Source organism: Daldinia loculata (assembly GCF_022478755.1).
Source record: "Daldinia loculata strain CBS 113971 unplaced genomic scaffold F4817scaffold_77, whole genome shotgun sequence".
Taxonomy (NCBI): Eukaryota; Fungi; Ascomycota; class Sordariomycetes; order Xylariales; family Hypoxylaceae; genus Daldinia; species Daldinia loculata.
Genome location: NW_026054931.1, coordinates 7,091 through 22,763, shown reverse-complemented (window position 1 = coordinate 22,763; position 15,673 = coordinate 7,091). Strand labels below are relative to the sequence as shown.

At 49.0% G+C, this 15,673-nt stretch overlaps 5 protein-coding genes across 5 annotated transcripts; 1 reads left to right on the top strand and 4 right to left on the bottom strand.

Annotated features, from left to right (window-relative positions):
* Positions 1–117: 117 nt before the first annotated feature.
* On the bottom strand, positions 118–2,803 carry F4817DRAFT_274269 (DUF1750-domain-containing protein). Its single transcript, XM_049299472.1, has 3 exons — positions 2,520–2,803; positions 2,193–2,459; positions 118–2,138 (listed from the first exon to the last, which is right to left on the bottom strand). The coding sequence occupies exons 1-3, from the start codon at positions 2,562–2,564 to the stop codon at positions 288–290; spliced, it is 2,163 nt and encodes a 720-aa protein (XP_049154638.1). The 5' UTR covers positions 2,565–2,803; the 3' UTR covers positions 118–287.
* Positions 2,804–3,246: 443 nt separating this feature from the next.
* F4817DRAFT_320289 (decarboxylating 6-phosphogluconate dehydrogenase) lies at positions 3,247–5,212 on the bottom strand (the record flags this gene model as incomplete). The annotated part of the gene is made up of 5 exons (XM_049301166.1): positions 3,247–3,687; positions 3,750–4,184; positions 4,255–4,810; positions 4,881–4,913; positions 5,199–5,212. 5 exons carry the CDS (start codon positions 5,210–5,212, stop codon positions 3,247–3,249), a joined length of 1,479 nt encoding a protein of 492 aa, XP_049154637.1.
* A 2,154-nt stretch (positions 5,213–7,366) lies between these two features.
* F4817DRAFT_351401 (RNA-binding domain-containing protein) lies at positions 7,367–9,114 on the top strand. Its single transcript, XM_049305077.1, has one exon. The coding sequence runs from the start codon at positions 7,722–7,724 to the stop codon at positions 8,928–8,930; it is 1,209 nt and encodes a 402-aa protein (XP_049154636.1). The 5' UTR covers positions 7,367–7,721; the 3' UTR covers positions 8,931–9,114.
* Positions 9,115–9,779: 665 nt separating this feature from the next.
* Positions 9,780–11,497, bottom strand: F4817DRAFT_361867 (TPT-domain-containing protein; the record flags this gene model as incomplete). The annotated part of the gene is made up of 3 exons (XM_049306459.1): positions 9,780–10,633; positions 10,688–10,991; positions 11,069–11,497. The coding sequence occupies 3 exons, from the start codon at positions 11,495–11,497 to the stop codon at positions 9,780–9,782; spliced, it is 1,587 nt and encodes a 528-aa protein (XP_049154635.1).
* A 1,398-nt stretch (positions 11,498–12,895) lies between these two features.
* Positions 12,896–15,253, bottom strand: F4817DRAFT_368861 (DAGAT-domain-containing protein; the record flags this gene model as incomplete). Its single annotated transcript, XM_049307286.1, has 2 exons — positions 12,896–14,951; positions 15,020–15,253. The coding sequence occupies 2 exons, from the start codon at positions 15,251–15,253 to the stop codon at positions 13,224–13,226; spliced, it is 1,962 nt and encodes a 653-aa protein (XP_049154634.1). The 3' UTR covers positions 12,896–13,223.
* Positions 15,254–15,673: the final 420 nt, after the last annotated feature.

Here is a 15,673-nt window from a genome sequence, read left to right as displayed (position 1 = left end):
TACATCAAAAAATACTACACTTAGGTTGAGTCCCCCCTTTGGGATTTAAGCCTTTGATAAGCAAAAAATTTACCAGTGAGACCGTCCAACGCCCTTAAACCATATCTGTCCCCCGGGAGTCTTCTTGCTATCGTAATTTGAGGCCTTCAGAGGTAATGGGCCTAATATTAATTCGCTTCGAATTGCCACAACGTCTTAGAATTACGCCAGGCTATTCTTCTTTCTCTTTCTCATCCTCAATAGTTTTCATCTTCAGGAGGAAAGGGAATACCACCGTACAGCACTTCCTAGATGTTACCTTCAGCCGGCGTGCCTCCCCCCTGCTGCGTATCCACGCCATGGAAAGCGTCACCAAACGCTGAGTCTTCCATTTCCATATCCAAACCCTCACCGAGGTCCCCAGGCGTCTCGCTAAAGCCTGCTAATGCATCTCCCGCCGTATTCAAATCATCTAATGAGCTGAAGTCGTTCTGGTCACCATCGAACCCTGCTGAAGGGGTTCCTGTTGCTGATGCTTGCTTACTCAGAGCGCCTGCGGTCCTCGGTGGATTATTGGTAGGTGTTGCACCCGCGGTGCCGTCTGGAATAGCACCGGCTTTGGGGACTACCACCCAGTCACCACTCCCTGTACCTTGGTCAGGAGCGGTTCCGGTTGACGGATCGACGACGCCGCTCATGTTTACATCCCCCGTGCTGTCCGTCTGGTTAGGGTGTAGAGGCGAAGGGGCGTTCAGGTTTGCTGGTGTAGTAACGCGGGAATGGACGCCCGAGGCCTGAGCTTGGGGGGTCGGGAAGTTATTCATTGGCGTGGAGGTAGACGAGACTCCTGTTCCAGTATGTATTTGGTCAAGGAGGCCGGCAGCAGTTCCGCCGCCCATGTCGATATCATGATCTCCCATAGTGAATCCACTATGCTGAGACCCTGCGTGTGATGGTTGGCGAGACATTGCACCGCTACCATTTGTCCCGCCGTTCTGAGGCTCTCCAAGAACAGGACCTGGACCCGAGGTTATCTGAGGCGTCGGCTCCGGAGCTGGCTCTTGATAACCACCGTCTTGTATTCTCCTCAGTTCGTATATGACCTCTGCTCGACGGCCTAGGTGCGCTTCAACCTGAGATACGATCTCATCAACCTTCTTATTATGCTTAGAGGGCCAGCGATTTGAGTCGTCTTCGCCTTCTTCGACTCTCCTCTCAAGTTGTAGTACATCAGAACCCGGCTCATCTAGAGCTGATCGCAATTCCCTTTCGGCAACGGTAAGGAGTGAGTTGTGCTTAAACTTGGCCACCTTTTTGGCGTGGTCTGCTTTCATCTTCTCAATCTCTGCCTGCGTAGAACGAAGCCGATCATTAACTCGCTTGCGAAACTCAGCAGCCTTCTCCGGATCGAACTGAGTTGCGGTAGGCTTAGAAAGGGTCTGTGTGGTTGCATTAAAACTATGAGCCTCAAAAATACCATCAGTTAAATCCGAAAGCTCTCCTTTGAGACCTAGCCCAAGATCTGAAAACCCAATCTGGCCCATTCTGTATGGGGATGACAGTATCTCTTCCATCCACTCGTGGTTCTGCCGATAGCGAGCTAAACTAACTTCACGTGGTGTAAGATGGTCAAACATGTCGCCACGAGAGGTATCTTCTTCATCGTCATACACGCCTTCTTGCTGGGAAATAGCAGGTATGGCGGAAGCTACTTGGCCTTGTGCAGCTTGACCAGTCCGCGCTCGTTTTGATGGTGGTGCGCCAGCCGTAGGGGGGTGAGCGGGATATGCCATTGCCTGCGGAACCCCGCGGGGGCCTGCGAACATGGGCTGCCTTGACGGTTCTCTTGGCCAGGCGATCTGAGGCCAGTTCACCCGGTCGCTGAGGATGAACTCCTTTCGTTGAATCTGACCACATCGCTGCAGGTAAGCGCGAGTCTCTAGGATAGATTGAACCCGAGGATCGCGCGGGATCATCTGATGGGGAATACGCTCGTTGTTATCGACGGGACCGTAGTGAACTATCCATAGACTAGGATCAACCTGAGGAGCATTCGGGTTGTGGATATTAGGAGGAATGAGGCGGAAGCGGCGTCTCGAATGTGACGCGTATGGCTCTCCATAGGCAAATCCGGCTTTGTGATAATACATCTCGAGGATCTACACAGCTTAGTTAGCATGAGCTCACAGCTCAGAATTCAAGATATGTCATACCACACCGTTTCCCACGTCCTGCTGTAAGTATTGTTCCTGGGGAGGCCAGATGAAACCATCGCTGGCGAAGTTTACACCCATCTGCTGTAACGGCTGCCACGTTAAGAAGACATTTCCATTCTCGGGCCGATCGAGATAGGTCCAAAAGAACGGTGCGGTGTCGCGGGCGATCTTGGGAGCTTGCATCAACCAACTGGTCACTTCGGAGGGTTCAACTCGGGCTTTGAGGGTGTATCTGTATGTCGAAATGAGATGCACATGTGGGAGCTAAACATGTCTATATTAGCAAGCAATTGTAACGATACGCGATCGCAAATAAAAAAATACCAAGTCTCTATGGACCCCGTAACTGGGGTCACCCATTGCTGACATTGTCGTTTGAGCGAGATAAATTTGACTATCACACTCAATTGATTAATACCGGAATTATTGGAGGTAAATAGATGGGTCCGGTATAATCTATTTGAAGTTGTGGTAAGAATAGCAGAGCGCGAGGCGCAAGGGGGGATTCGCGATGACAAGGCTGCGCGCGAAAGTTTCGATTTGATGATCGCGAAGATGCGCGACGACAAGAGCTCGACTTTCCTTGGGGGGAATTTGTTACAGGTACGAAGTACGCCTGAGGCTTGATGAGTGGTAGCTTGTGGGTCTACACGCGCTACAAATAAATGTGGCTCGAGCCAACCATCTCCGACATCTAAAAATCACGTGCATTTAGCCTACATGTACGTAGGTACCTGGGTACCTAACCTAGCCCAACAGCTCATGTTATCAACTGCATTTCACGGTGTCACCTATAAGTCGTTCCCACAAGTTGCTTTGCGGACATATAGTCTAAAATATTTATTTTTCCAAGTACATGGAAATTGGAATTTGCCATTAATTCAGATATTTATTTCATTCTTCTAAACTTGGTAGGTTGACTATGTCATGTCATGTCATAGCATGCTCGGTTTAATTCATTCCTTTTTCCATCCATTGAGAATGACCTTGCCTATACGCCATACTTACCATTGGTAAGCGCGCTCATATTCGCTCACATGGATACCATCATTTATGCTTGGTATGTGGAAGCCGACACGTTACCTCCCCGACCAGTCCAGTTAACGTGGATATATTGGCCTGCCGGGTACTTATCGTTGGCAAACTCAGGCTTAACCTGGAAGGTGTGTGCTCCGAAGTAGTCACGCTGGGCCTGGAGAAGGTTGGCGGGCAGGTCCTTGGTGCGGTATCCGTCAAACCACGATAGCGCAGTAGAGAAGGCAGGGGTTGGGATTCCGAGAACGGCAGCCTTAGCAACCACGTCTCTCCAGCCGGGCTGGGCCTTGTGGATGGCCTTGTTGAAGAAGTCGTCGAATAGCAGGTTTTCGAGATCAGGGTCGTTTCGGTAAGCAGCAGTAATGTCCTTCAGGAAGACAGAGCGGATGATGCAACCACCTCTCCACATCAAGGCAATCGAAGGCTTGTTAAGCTTCCACTTGTACTCTTTCGCGGCCTAATTACAGTCAGAAACGTCTGCACGCTTAGGGAGGGATATAAACGGATAATATGACATACCTCTTGCATCAGCATAAAACCTTGAGCATATGAGATGATCTTGGAAGCGTACAGAGCCTGCTCAAGGTCATCAAGGAATTGCTCCTTGCTGCCCTCGAACTTGGTTGTGCGACCGACGTATTGAAGCTTGGTCGAAGCCTTGACTCGCTCGGCCTTGATTGAAGACAGACAACGGGCAAGCACAGCCTCAGCGATCAGGGTAACGGGCATTCCGAGGTCCAGAGCGTTGATGGCAGTCCACTTGCCAGTACCCTTCTGACCGGCCTGGTCCAGGATCTTCTCAACTAGCGGCGTTCCGTCCTCATCGTTGAAGTACATGATGTCACGGGTGATTTCGATCAAGAACGAGTCTAGAACGCCCTTGTTCCACTTGGCCAAAACATCACCGATCTCCTTGTTGCTTAATCCAAGACCACGCTTCATGATATCGTAGGCCTAGTGGAATTAGTTTAGCTGTTTCGAGATGCATGAAATATAGGTGACAATGGGTATAAGGGCAACAAACCTCGCAAATCAGTTGCATATCACCATACTCGATACCATTGTGCACCATCTTGACGTAGTGGCCAGCACCCTCGTCACCAACCCACTCACAGCATGCCTCGTTGTCGCTCTTAGCAGCAATGCTTTGGAAGATATCTTTGATGTAGGGCCACGCCTCCTCGTTACCACCCGGCATCAGCGAAGGGCCATATCGGGCACCTTCCTCGCCACCGGAGACACCAGAACCGACGAATCGGATACCCTTGGCTGCGAGGTATTTAGTTCGTCGGTTTGAGTCGGGGAAGTGAGAGTTTCCGCCGTCAATGATGACGTCTCCCTTCTCTAAGAGAGGGAGTAGGGTCTCGATCCAGTCGTCGACAGGCTTGCCAGCCTGTACCAGCAGCATGACACGGCGGGGCTTCTTTAGCTTGGAGATGAACTCCTCGTTGGAGTGAGCACCAACGACAGACTTGCCCTTGGCCTCGTTTGCCAAGAACGCATCTACCTTGGAGACGGTTCGGTTGTAAGCGCAGACGGTGAAGCCGTGGTCGGCCATGTTCAGAATCAAGTTCTGACCCCTATGACAGATGAATATCTCCAGAGCTTACTAAGGGGTTTGAGGGGTGGGGGGGATTGGGATAAACGTACATGACGGCCAAGCCAATGAGGCCCAAATCAGCGCTTTTAGAATGGTTAGCATGGCTTCAACGAAGCGATTTGCGACGAATTCGTAGATAATAATATAATGAAAGAAGCTCGCCTTGGGCCTCCCAGAGAACTGGTTATGTTGGCAAGACGAGCCCTAGAGGCCCCGAAGAGTTATTTCAGTTACATAGGTCGCGAAGGCACTCAATTTGTTGGGATGAAAGAAAGATGGGAGTCGGCGGGGTGATGATTTTTTGATGGCGGGGTAAAAGAGTAATCATCATCGCCAAGGTAAGACAGAGAGGTATATTTTGGACTTACACGGCACCAGACATGATTGCAGCGATATTGGTAACTCAATGGTAGAGAGATGAAGTTATTTGCTAAAAGCACAGATGGAGAAGCGGGAATATAAAGAATTAATTGTAAACTGTAAACTACAGGCGGTCGCGGGAGGGAGGTTACTTTTCTATGATGGAGTTCGTCAGGAAAAGTGGGTTTGAAAGTGGATGTGATGGAGGGGTAAGTAAGAAAGTGGTGCCCAGGAGAAAAGAGGGTAGGAGGGGAGGGAATTTTGTTATTGAAATACCTTACGTAGGTATCTACAACCGGCCTATAACCCCGTCTTAGCCAACATGTAGGTTTAAGCTACTGCATAATGCCTAGGTTAGCTGAAGATGACAGGACAGCACTTGCATCCCATCAATCAAAGAATTCCCGGAAGGCACGGGTTTTTTACTGAGGACCCTTCTTTTCCATTATCCGCTACCCGTCGGTTCGCATAGTTTGTCCCTCGCCTATCACCGATTACGGATCGTGAGAATTACTTGCATGTAGTAGATATTGCACAGTAATACTTACCGATTTGCTTTTTGTGACAGCAATAATCTACCTAGTTAGAGGCAATTAAAAAACAACAACATGCCACTTCGTTCTTCTCTAACATGGGATACGCCTCATGTCGATCTTGGTTGATTCAGATCCCCCCCGTGAGACCTTAACGCCGTTTCGTAAATCCACCGGGGGACGGACCAAATGCTTGGTCATTGATGAGCCTGGATCCACATCGGGTTTTATTGAACTAACCTACCTACCTACGTATGTACGATACTATCTATATGCAATAATGGATTAGATGGCAATATACTTGTTGAGCCATCCTCGTGTAAGACCGTCTATCAGGCTGAACTCTCGGTCCAACAAGGTTGAGAAATTTGCTTGTACTTGTTCTTGGATAGCCGCTCCATCGTCAGCTACCTATGTATAAGAAACTACTAGATCGAATTCCATAATGGGTCCCCTGTGCTTATGACAATGCTTAGCAACCGAATACTCACAAAACAGCCTGCTGACTCTGTATCATTATGAGACAATGGCAATGTCGAAACACGGGAGTACCGGAAGGTATTATAGCCCCAGTCACTTATAGCAAATAATGCCCCTTTGCAGAGATCTCGGAGACGGGTCCAAGAAATAATTTAATGTAAAGACATGCTGTTTAATAGACGTCAATCCAAGCTGTGGCAATTTCGTATATATGTCCCCAATCTCACTAATTGGTTTTTAGTTATCGGGGCTTGGGGATGGTCTACGAAGCGGCGCAACAAACGACCGAGAGTAGTTGCGGTGGAACGCAGGCTAGACGAGTTAACCAGGATTGACACCAAATCCCACTCATGACTGCGAGGCTACAACAAAATGTCTCATGGGGGAGAATCGGGCAATAGATTAATGACCTTGGGCCAATCAGGGGAACCTTCTAAATTCTCGGCCCTTTATGCGGATTGCCGGCCCTCTTGATTATTATGCTTAGCGGCCTTATCAGGTGAATTGCCATCTTGGCAGTCAGGGCATTCGACCGAAAGTTGAGAGATAAGGCGGGAGGGAATATGAATATAGTGTTGATGATAAATGTCGAAATGAGAAGGTAGAATGTAAAGAATACCTAGTTAGGTAAAGTATAACAAATCAATGTCTCTAGGTAGCAGCTTTGAACGAGAGTCGGGTTAGACCATCTCCTTCAAAGTCCAAATGTTACTTTCTATACCTCGGTACATATTGTGTGAAACCTAACATGGGATGGCATGACAAGACGTTAAGAGTAGGTTATTAGCTGAACAAACTCAAGGTGTAAGTTACCTTATTGTTTGGACCATTTATGTGTGTACGAACCTAAGTATGAACCAATAATCTGTTCCCGCCCTAGTTCTTCAAACCTATTTCTGGGAGAGCTGCCTCTAAGGTTTAGTATAATAGGTAGCAGTAAGAAGTATTATTGTAGCTGCTCTGCTTATGAATGAACTACCAAGGTAGGTATGTAACTATTAGATGTCAACAATAGAAAGTCACGGCATTCTGTTGGGACAAGACCCAATGACTGGTCCATGTAAGTGGATCTGTGGATATGGGAGCTAGAGGTACGTGGCTGTGTACTATGTATAAACAACGGTGCCCCGCCACATTTAATGCGCCACAAATCAAAGAGACTTCAACCTTGGAATCTGGGATCGAGTACTTCGAATCGGGCTGCACTCCATAGAATCACGTCGATAGAATCCCATCAACCCGTAATTTTCACACCGTCACCACACCAGCGTCAAGTTCACACGCATAACGCACATCACCCTTTTAATAATTCGAGCGCGCACGTATTTATAACTCTTCGACACTCGTCCCCAACCCAACCCAACCCAACCCACGAAACCAGAGCGGTAAAAGCTCCAGGTTACCTCGGTATCCAAGAAGCAGGAAGAAGAGTCCAGGCTATATCCGGACTCGTAGGTACGTGTTGCACCCGAAACACACACACACACCACACCTCTCGGGCGCACAGCAAAGTTCATCATGTCCTATCCGCCTCCTCCAGGCTCCAGCAATTCGCTCCCCCCGCGTCCGCCCCCCTCGCGCTTCTCCGGCTTCAAGCCAGCCTTCTCGCCCGCGCCAACCCACTCCCCGAGCCCCGGCCCCTACGCGCCTCCCGCATACTCCAGCGCGCCGACATATGCTAGCGCTCCCGCCCCCGCCAGAAGCCAGTATGGCTCCTCGTACCAGCCGTACGCGCGCCCGGGCCCCGTGACCGGCGGCTACCAACACCAATCGCAGCCAGCAGCAGCAGCAGCAGCGAATCCGTACTCGTACCCCGGCCAGCAGCACCAGCAGCAGCAGCAGCAGCAGGGCTACCAGCAGAGCTACTACAGCGCGCCGCAGGTAGCCGCCGGCACCACCGCCGCGACCTCGTATGCCGCCGCCCCCCAGATCCGCAACCCCTTCCCGGCTCCCAACCAGGCGAAGAGCGACGACTATGACCCGGATATGGCAGCGCAGATCGCGCAGTGGCAGAGCGCATATGTGAAAGATCCCACCAAGGAAGGGGGTGCTGGTGCACCAGCAACGGCAGGAGCGTCAGCAGCAGGGTCTGGAGGACGAGCAGGCTACGCCAACAGCGCGACGACGACGACGTACGCCGCGGAACCGAGTGCCAGTGCCGCCGCCGCATCAGCAGCGGCTGCTTCAGCAACGAACGGCGAGAAGAAGAAGACGGTCGTGCGATCAGGCGGTGGACAGAAATGGTCTGACGACACGCTCCTCGAATGGGACCCCTCTCACCTACGCCTCTTCGTCGGCAACCTAGCAGGCGAGACAACCGACGAATCTCTCTACAAAGCATTCTCACAGTGGAAATCCCTGCAAAAAGCGCGCGTAATCCGTGACAAAGTAACGTCCAAATCCAAAGGATACGGCTTCGTATCCTTCAGCGACCCAGACGAGTTCTTCCAAGCAGCCAAGGAGATGAACGGCAAGTACATCCAGAGCCACCCGGTCGTCGTGCGCAAGAGCACCACCGAGATCAAGCCCACCGTCGCCAAGGACAACAACCGCTGGAACAAGAACGGCAAGAACAAGAACAAGAATAAGAACCGCGGCGGTAACGGTTCTGGTGGCGGTGGTGGTGGGAAGCGCGACGACGGCCTCGAAACCCATCTTGGTCCCGTGCCGACCGGTGTGCATAAGCCGGGCCAGAAGACGAAGGGCGGGTTGAAGATATTGGGTTGAGTGAGGGGAGGAATATGTATATACCCTGCTGATGCCTACACCTGCATTGGGTGTCTAGGTAATCATTATGTTATCACGCTTAGCATGCTTTAATACCAGGCGTTCAAGACGCGCAGACTGGATCAGAAAATTCGTTTCTAGATACCAAGGAGCATATTATACTAATAAAACATGATAGAACACCAATTCGTACTTGTTGTACCTCGCACGTTGTGATATGATATATAGTATTGAGTCTTGCTACAATTTTGATCCTGTGCTAGTGCCCAATTCCACACATTAATCACCTATGATGCCAGCCTAAGCCAACTTATATATCCGTACATTAGGTATAACTAGGTGATGTTTCTATAAAACTTATCTCTACACATTCTGTAACCTACTAAACAAGCGCCTGTGTCTATATAATAGGATGTATCGTTCTTCTCTATATTTGCAATGGGGTATCTTGTTAATATGTCTGCTCATTGCTCACACTAGCCTTGTTCTGCTCCCCTTTTCTCCTACTTCTTCAAGTTTTGAATGTAGGAGATTTGCCTGCTTCTGCCCAACTGGCCCATCGGTTGGTCGGTTGATCGGTTGATTTCTACCTATTTAGTAGAAAAATGCGCGAGCCTGCCCCTTTACTAAGGGCCCATTGCTACTCCTGCTAATGCAGTGTTCGGCCTCCTACTTTTCAGGCGACTGGCTCACTTGTCCCACAGGCCCTTCTCTCGTGCGTACAGTCTTACTGTTTAACCGCCGCATTCGAGCATGCTAAATCCCACATAGATGTACAAGTTGCGCCATAATTCCTATGCTTCTATTCTGTTAATGAACCTTATACAAATGAAATGTAGCATGCGATAATCAATCTTCCCGAGAACGTTCAGTCCGATGGGGTTCCGTCGAGCTGGAGGGACCTGCATTCGGTATTATATCCCCGTCGGCTGCAAGTAGGCTATCTTCGATGCCGCTCGCTTCTTCATGAGCTAGAAGTCCCGTCTCTTCCTCGTCGGAATCACTTCCGCGTTCAAACTCGCTCGATGAACCTGATTGCGCTTGCTGGTAGCCTCGGTTATGTGCTTCCATTCGGGCGTCGTTGCGCATCTTGGACAGCTTGATCCAGTTGTATGCGCCAATAGCACAGATAGTCACGACAAGACCCGAGATGTTTATGGGCGTAAGCTTATCGTCAAAAACTAATGCTGCTGCCGAAATAGTGACCACCTCTTTGAAGATACCGGCAATAGAAAGCGTAACTACGCTGCTTCGCTGCAGCAGAGCAAATTCGCTAGCAGTCATCAAGAAAGCGATCGTTCCTGGGAAGAGGAGGATAAGAGGTGTTCTGAGAGCACCCCATTCATTGGCTAGCACCTTCAACCCCTCTATCAGCTCGAAGAAACCTTCTACCGGTACCGCGATTACTATCAGCGTGGCGAACATGACCGGCGCAAGGAAGAAGATGCTTGAGAACGGGTTTGACGTGGCGGGGTTTCGAAGTAGGAGGATCTGCGTTAGACCCCAGCGGAAGCCGGAGAAAAAGGCGGCGGATATTACGAGGATAAATCCTCCTAGTTGGAACTCGATCTCTCCTGCTACCATCATTACCACACCGGCTGTCATGGTTGCGATGATACCAACTAGCTTCCACGTGGGACTTTCGAGGCGGAAAACAAAGGCGAAGAGTAATACGAAGGCTAGGGAAGAAGATTTGCACATGGCTATAGGTATATTAGCTTCGAGGTTCTTATTATAAAACACACATCAGTACCTACTGTAAAATGTAAGGGTAATGAACTTTAGGGATGTGTTTCCAAGTCCAATATCTAACCCAGTTGCCGCGCCACACGGCCCAATTCTCGTCAAATAAAACATTTTAGTCATAATAGGACGTTCAGGCTCGGACTCGTGTCTCGATCGGCCCAGGTCGGAATTATGTTGGCCATTGTTAGGTCGTAGGGAAGGTATAAAGTATAATACTAAACTCGCAAGGGAAAATTGCACGAGCATGTGCACTGCTGTTGTAAATAAGGGGAATGCAAAATTGAGTTGGCCTGAATCGAACATCCATTTGTTGTACTATAAAACAGAGCTCTGTTAGCAATTATACGATTCGTAGTCTGAAGACACCTTATGAAAAATAGCAATTGACTTACTAAAGAGATCGAAAGCGAGAATAGATACCAGAGCCCAATTAGAACACCATTGACGACTAATTTCTTGAATACGTCCTGGTCTGCCTCTTTTCGCTCCTCGTCTGTAATCTTGTCCCGCGCAATTCTCTGGTCTAACCTCGTATTGCGCCGTCGCTTGGCTTGTTTCCTCCGCTTATCTTTCTTTGTTAGACCCGTTTCCTCGTCATCGTGCAGGTCTTCTTCAGATAAACTGTCGTCTTCCTTGCTATCCGATCTTGACGCGTCCCGACGTTGATCCTCTTCGGAGATTTTGCCTTCCAGCTCCCCTGGTCTCTTAGCGCTGGTGGAACGTGTCCGTGGAGTTCGCGAAGTAGAGGGCTGAGGGATGTTAGGGTTGGCGGTAAGGGTACTTCGGCGGCGGCGATGGCCTTGGGGAGCTATGGAATCCATCTCGATATCCTCGAGACGGCGACCGGTAGGGTTGGAGGAAGAATGGTTAGCACCATCAGACGACCAGTCTACCTTAAAGCTAGTGGTAGCGGATGATGCTGACGAGGGATTGGATAAGTCGGGGTTCGTAGAATTAGGAGTGAATACGCTTTTAACGGATAGGGTGGCGGGATGAGACGGTGAAGGAAGACTGGATATACGTCTTTGGGAAGTAAGATTATTGGACAAAGGAGTAGACATATTTTATGTGGATGTGAATAATAAAGTCAATAATAAAGTCAGTGTACGGCAGAGACTCGAAAGTGATACGCCTCAGATTAGAGATACCTAAACCAAAAGCAGCAAGCAACTGCAAGCATCATTGTGCGGAACCCCCCCTGGAAGGGACCCCTAGTCTCGTGAAGCTAACCGCAACTTTGCTTAGCGTCGGCCAACTTTGGACGCATAAAACTCGAATTGGTCCCCAATTGAACCCCCCTTTTTTATTTTATATCTAATGACAAGGACTTGGCGACTCAAATAATACCTAAACGAAGAAGCAACCGAAAGTTGATCAGTTGGTGTTGCGATTGAACAAGTCGTGGAGTCTTTTGGGGATGAGCTATATGTAGCGACTACCTAAAATCGGATCCGTGGTATTGTGTACATGTATGTATTATGCACAGCAGCCTCAAAGGTGAAATATGGGGGTCGCTCATATACATATTAGGTACACGATGTACAATGCTTTGTGTACACTGTACCTAAATATTAGGTAGACATAATACTGTCTAGATCCTATGTGTTCATTTCTGACATCTTACAATTCATATACTCAAATGATCATGAATCATATATTATTACCTACACGTCGATTTAAAAGAGCAATTGACTGTTTGAACAACTACTTCAAACCAAAATCTTCTCCCTCGTGCTCATACATAACCCGTACGACAGATCAATTTCCCCTGGCGCCACGTTGGAACGCCAAGTAAACATCCAAAAGCCAGCATTGCTTCGACCCTTGCAATTGAACTCTCACCGTTAAAAATATGGGGACCGACATCTTATGTACCTATGCACGGTGTGTGGGGCGCCGAGCAAATCCGGGGTTATGTAAACCTCCAATCCGCGTGGCGATTCCAACTTAAAAGGGCACCCGCGATCTTGATCTCATCCTGCTCATCCACGCTTAAGATCTTAGACATGTATTTGACTATTACATAGACTGTGAACATCGCGATGCTCATGCACCCCTCATGATATTCCAGAAAATTAAGGTAATTGATCACCAACTTGAAATTGTGACCTCCTAGCTTGCATACGTCCATGACTCCCGACGCAACCTCGAGACGCCCTTACGTGCTATTGTCACACCTGTCATACATAGGATTAAACGAATATCCGTATGATACAAACATCTTCTATTAGTAAACTATTTTAAATTGTATGGTCTTAGCGTAGTTAATACAGCGTAGAATACCTAAACAAGTATAGTCCCCTCATATTGTGAAGAACTACGGATTAGACAACGCTATTTTAGGTAATCTAATAGTTAGAATTACACTTAAACCCGCTTGCTTCGTATACCGAAGGCGAGTCTCCTAAAAGCAATGATAATTATCCTTCCCCCACCATCCTAAGTTTTACTCGACGAGTAGACCTATACGCCTTTGTTTAACCATACATGTAATACAAAGGGAACTAAAGAAAAAGAAAAGTTCCATGGAAGTATAGTAAGACTGCTCTAAGATAATATTTGCATCTCTTCCTTCCTATCGGGAGCAAACCTGTCCTTGTATTGGTCCCACAGCTTCTCTAGCTCGGTAATGTACTGATCATGCAGTCGGTCGACCTCCGCCTGGTCCACAACGGCCGACTGCGTAACTTTGATCGGAGCTCCGACCACCACGTTCAACGGGCGGCGGTACGGCATCAAGCCTACATCATAATTGAAAATACCTCGTCCGTGTAAGAATGGCAGGGTGAATTTCCACACCTTTAGGACAAACATCTGCAGTTTGTGTACGAGTGGGTGCTCCTTAGGATGTAGTTGGTCGTATAGGTTGTTTTCACCAAATGCGAGCACGGGTACCAGGTCCGCGCCGGTTCTAACGGCAATCCTGACGAAGCCCTTGCGCTCCTTTAGGATCAAACGCATCTGACCTGGTTGCGCTTCAAGAGACTCCCGAGCGCCACCGATAACAATGGTGACGGCGCGGCCCATGCCCTCTCCATTCGGGCCGCCTTTTGTCAGGATGTTGACAATGGATTCTTTCGAAACTGATCGTAACCCTAAGGCTAGGATATACTCGCGATACAGTGGAATGCGGAAGTTCGAGTCCAATGTTAGAACACTGTTCGTGATACCGGGAAATTTCTTAGAGAAGCCTAGAGCCTCGGTGCCGAAAGCCGCCATCGCGCCATGGGAGATAATACCATGTGGGTGGTAGCCAAAGATATACTTCCGAGTGGGCGGTAGATCGTGAGTTTTATGAAGCTTGGCTGGGAAGTAGTCCGCGAAGAGATGCCACATGTAGCTTTTGCGGAACCATTCGGATCGGTATCTCAACGATCCATCCGTAGCAGCCTTCGAGCTCAACACATGTAGAAGGTATACAAGCAGCAATGGCCAAGCAAAGGGATTACCGCACAGCGCGAAGAAGATGGAAACCGTTATGGCGATACACATGCAGTGCATGAGCACAACAAGTGTCTGCATTCTGCGTTTCCATGGAACGTTCCACGGAGCCCACCGGATCCCTCCGTTGGCGCTTGGCCTTGGAGGCGGATAAATTTCGTCCATCGTTAGATCATCCAGCTCAGGATACGAATCATCGTCATCTTGCGGGTTAAGACCGCGCCCATGTGGTACAATGTCTATGTCTTGCCCGTTCAGCCCAAATTTAAGGGCAGAAGCATAACTGGCTCCGTCTGTCTTATCTCCATCTGCGGTAGTTTCTAAGCCATTAACTGGGGTTTCGTAGCCTTCTTCCGTGGAATAAATACTCCTATCAACACCTGAAGAACTATATTTCTCCTCAGACTCGTCCTTACTGTCGGATTGCGCCTCGTCTTCGCTATTTACTTTCTGAGGCTCTAGTCTAGTCGGCTCGGCTCCCGGGGCGTCGTCCTTCGTACTGGTCCTCCCGTTGGCAGGCCTTTCTTTCTTCAAAGTGTTATCCATATTGGGAATGTTTCTCGCTTTGGGATCTTTACCTCTCGAGACCTGGTGTGGCGGGCTCGCCTGAGAAGCGAAGGCCCTAGGAATATGAGATGTGGCAGGGCTTGGACCAGGCAAGACAGCTCCAGCGGCGCTAAGTGAATCCTTATATGAAGAGCTCGAATTGCCCGAAGAAGATGGGTGAGGGGTACTGTCGCTGGCTACACGAGGTGTGTGGACTTTGCCGGTTGTAGTCTTGGTCGTGAGAGGTGGAGTACGAGGACTGGAGAAGTTAAGGCAGTCGTGGATCGGCTAAGAGGGAAGGAATCTCGATTAATACCTTCTCTCGGTAGTATATCTAACGGCAGGGGCGGACATACAATGCTCGATGAAGCAGAAATTCTTCTAGGTTTCCGCTCTTTACTGTATGCAGATTTAAAATCGTGCGTAGGACCGTTTGTTGGGTTATTCCTCTCGTAACCTAGCTTAGGATCAGAATCTGCTGTTTGAGTTTGATCTTGATGGCGCCTCTGTCCCAGGCGCGGCAGCTTGGAGCTGCGAGGGCTGCTGTGAGGCTCCTGAGGCCGAGGGCTTTCAGGCTTGCTGTCCGCCATGACTGGTGATATAACGTCCGAGTATCGCTCCCGTCGTTAACTAAACTCAAAATAGAACATACCTCTATGTGGACAAGTAGAAATGGCAAAGGCGGTTTGCGTATCGTCACTTTAGAGTCAAATTCTATTATGTATTGTGGGTTTTGTTTAGAGTTCTCCTAAGGGACTCGTCTCCGTTTGCTAGTAACCGTTAACATATTAGGTTTGCGTTGTCTTATGTTCGCGCAAAGTCTACCGTGTCCGGAGGTGGGTATGTATGTATGTATATAAAGTAGTAGACAGCCTAGGTAGCTGGTATGTAACAAGAGACGAGCCTCGGTAGCCTCGGGACGCGGTAGAATGCGATAGAATGCGACGGGGTTGACGATAATACATACAAAACAAAACGGGCCGAGTTAGAATTTGATGGCCGCCATGGTA

Coding starts and splice junctions, on each gene's coding strand:
- F4817DRAFT_274269 (XM_049299472.1), bottom strand. CDS start 2,564: ATGTCAGCAATGGGTGACCCCAGTTACGGGGTCCATAGAGACTTG. Junction 2,460..2,519: donor ACGGGGTCCATAGAGACTTG/GTATTTTTTTAT, acceptor AGACATGTTTAG/CTCCCACATGTGCATCTCAT. Junction 2,139..2,192: donor AGGACGTGGGAAACGGTGTG/GTATGACATATC, acceptor TAAGCTGTGTAG/ATCCTCGAGATGTATTATCA.
- F4817DRAFT_351401 (XM_049305077.1), top strand. CDS start 7,722: ATGTCCTATCCGCCTCCTCCAGGCTCCAGCAATTCGCTCCCCCCGCGT.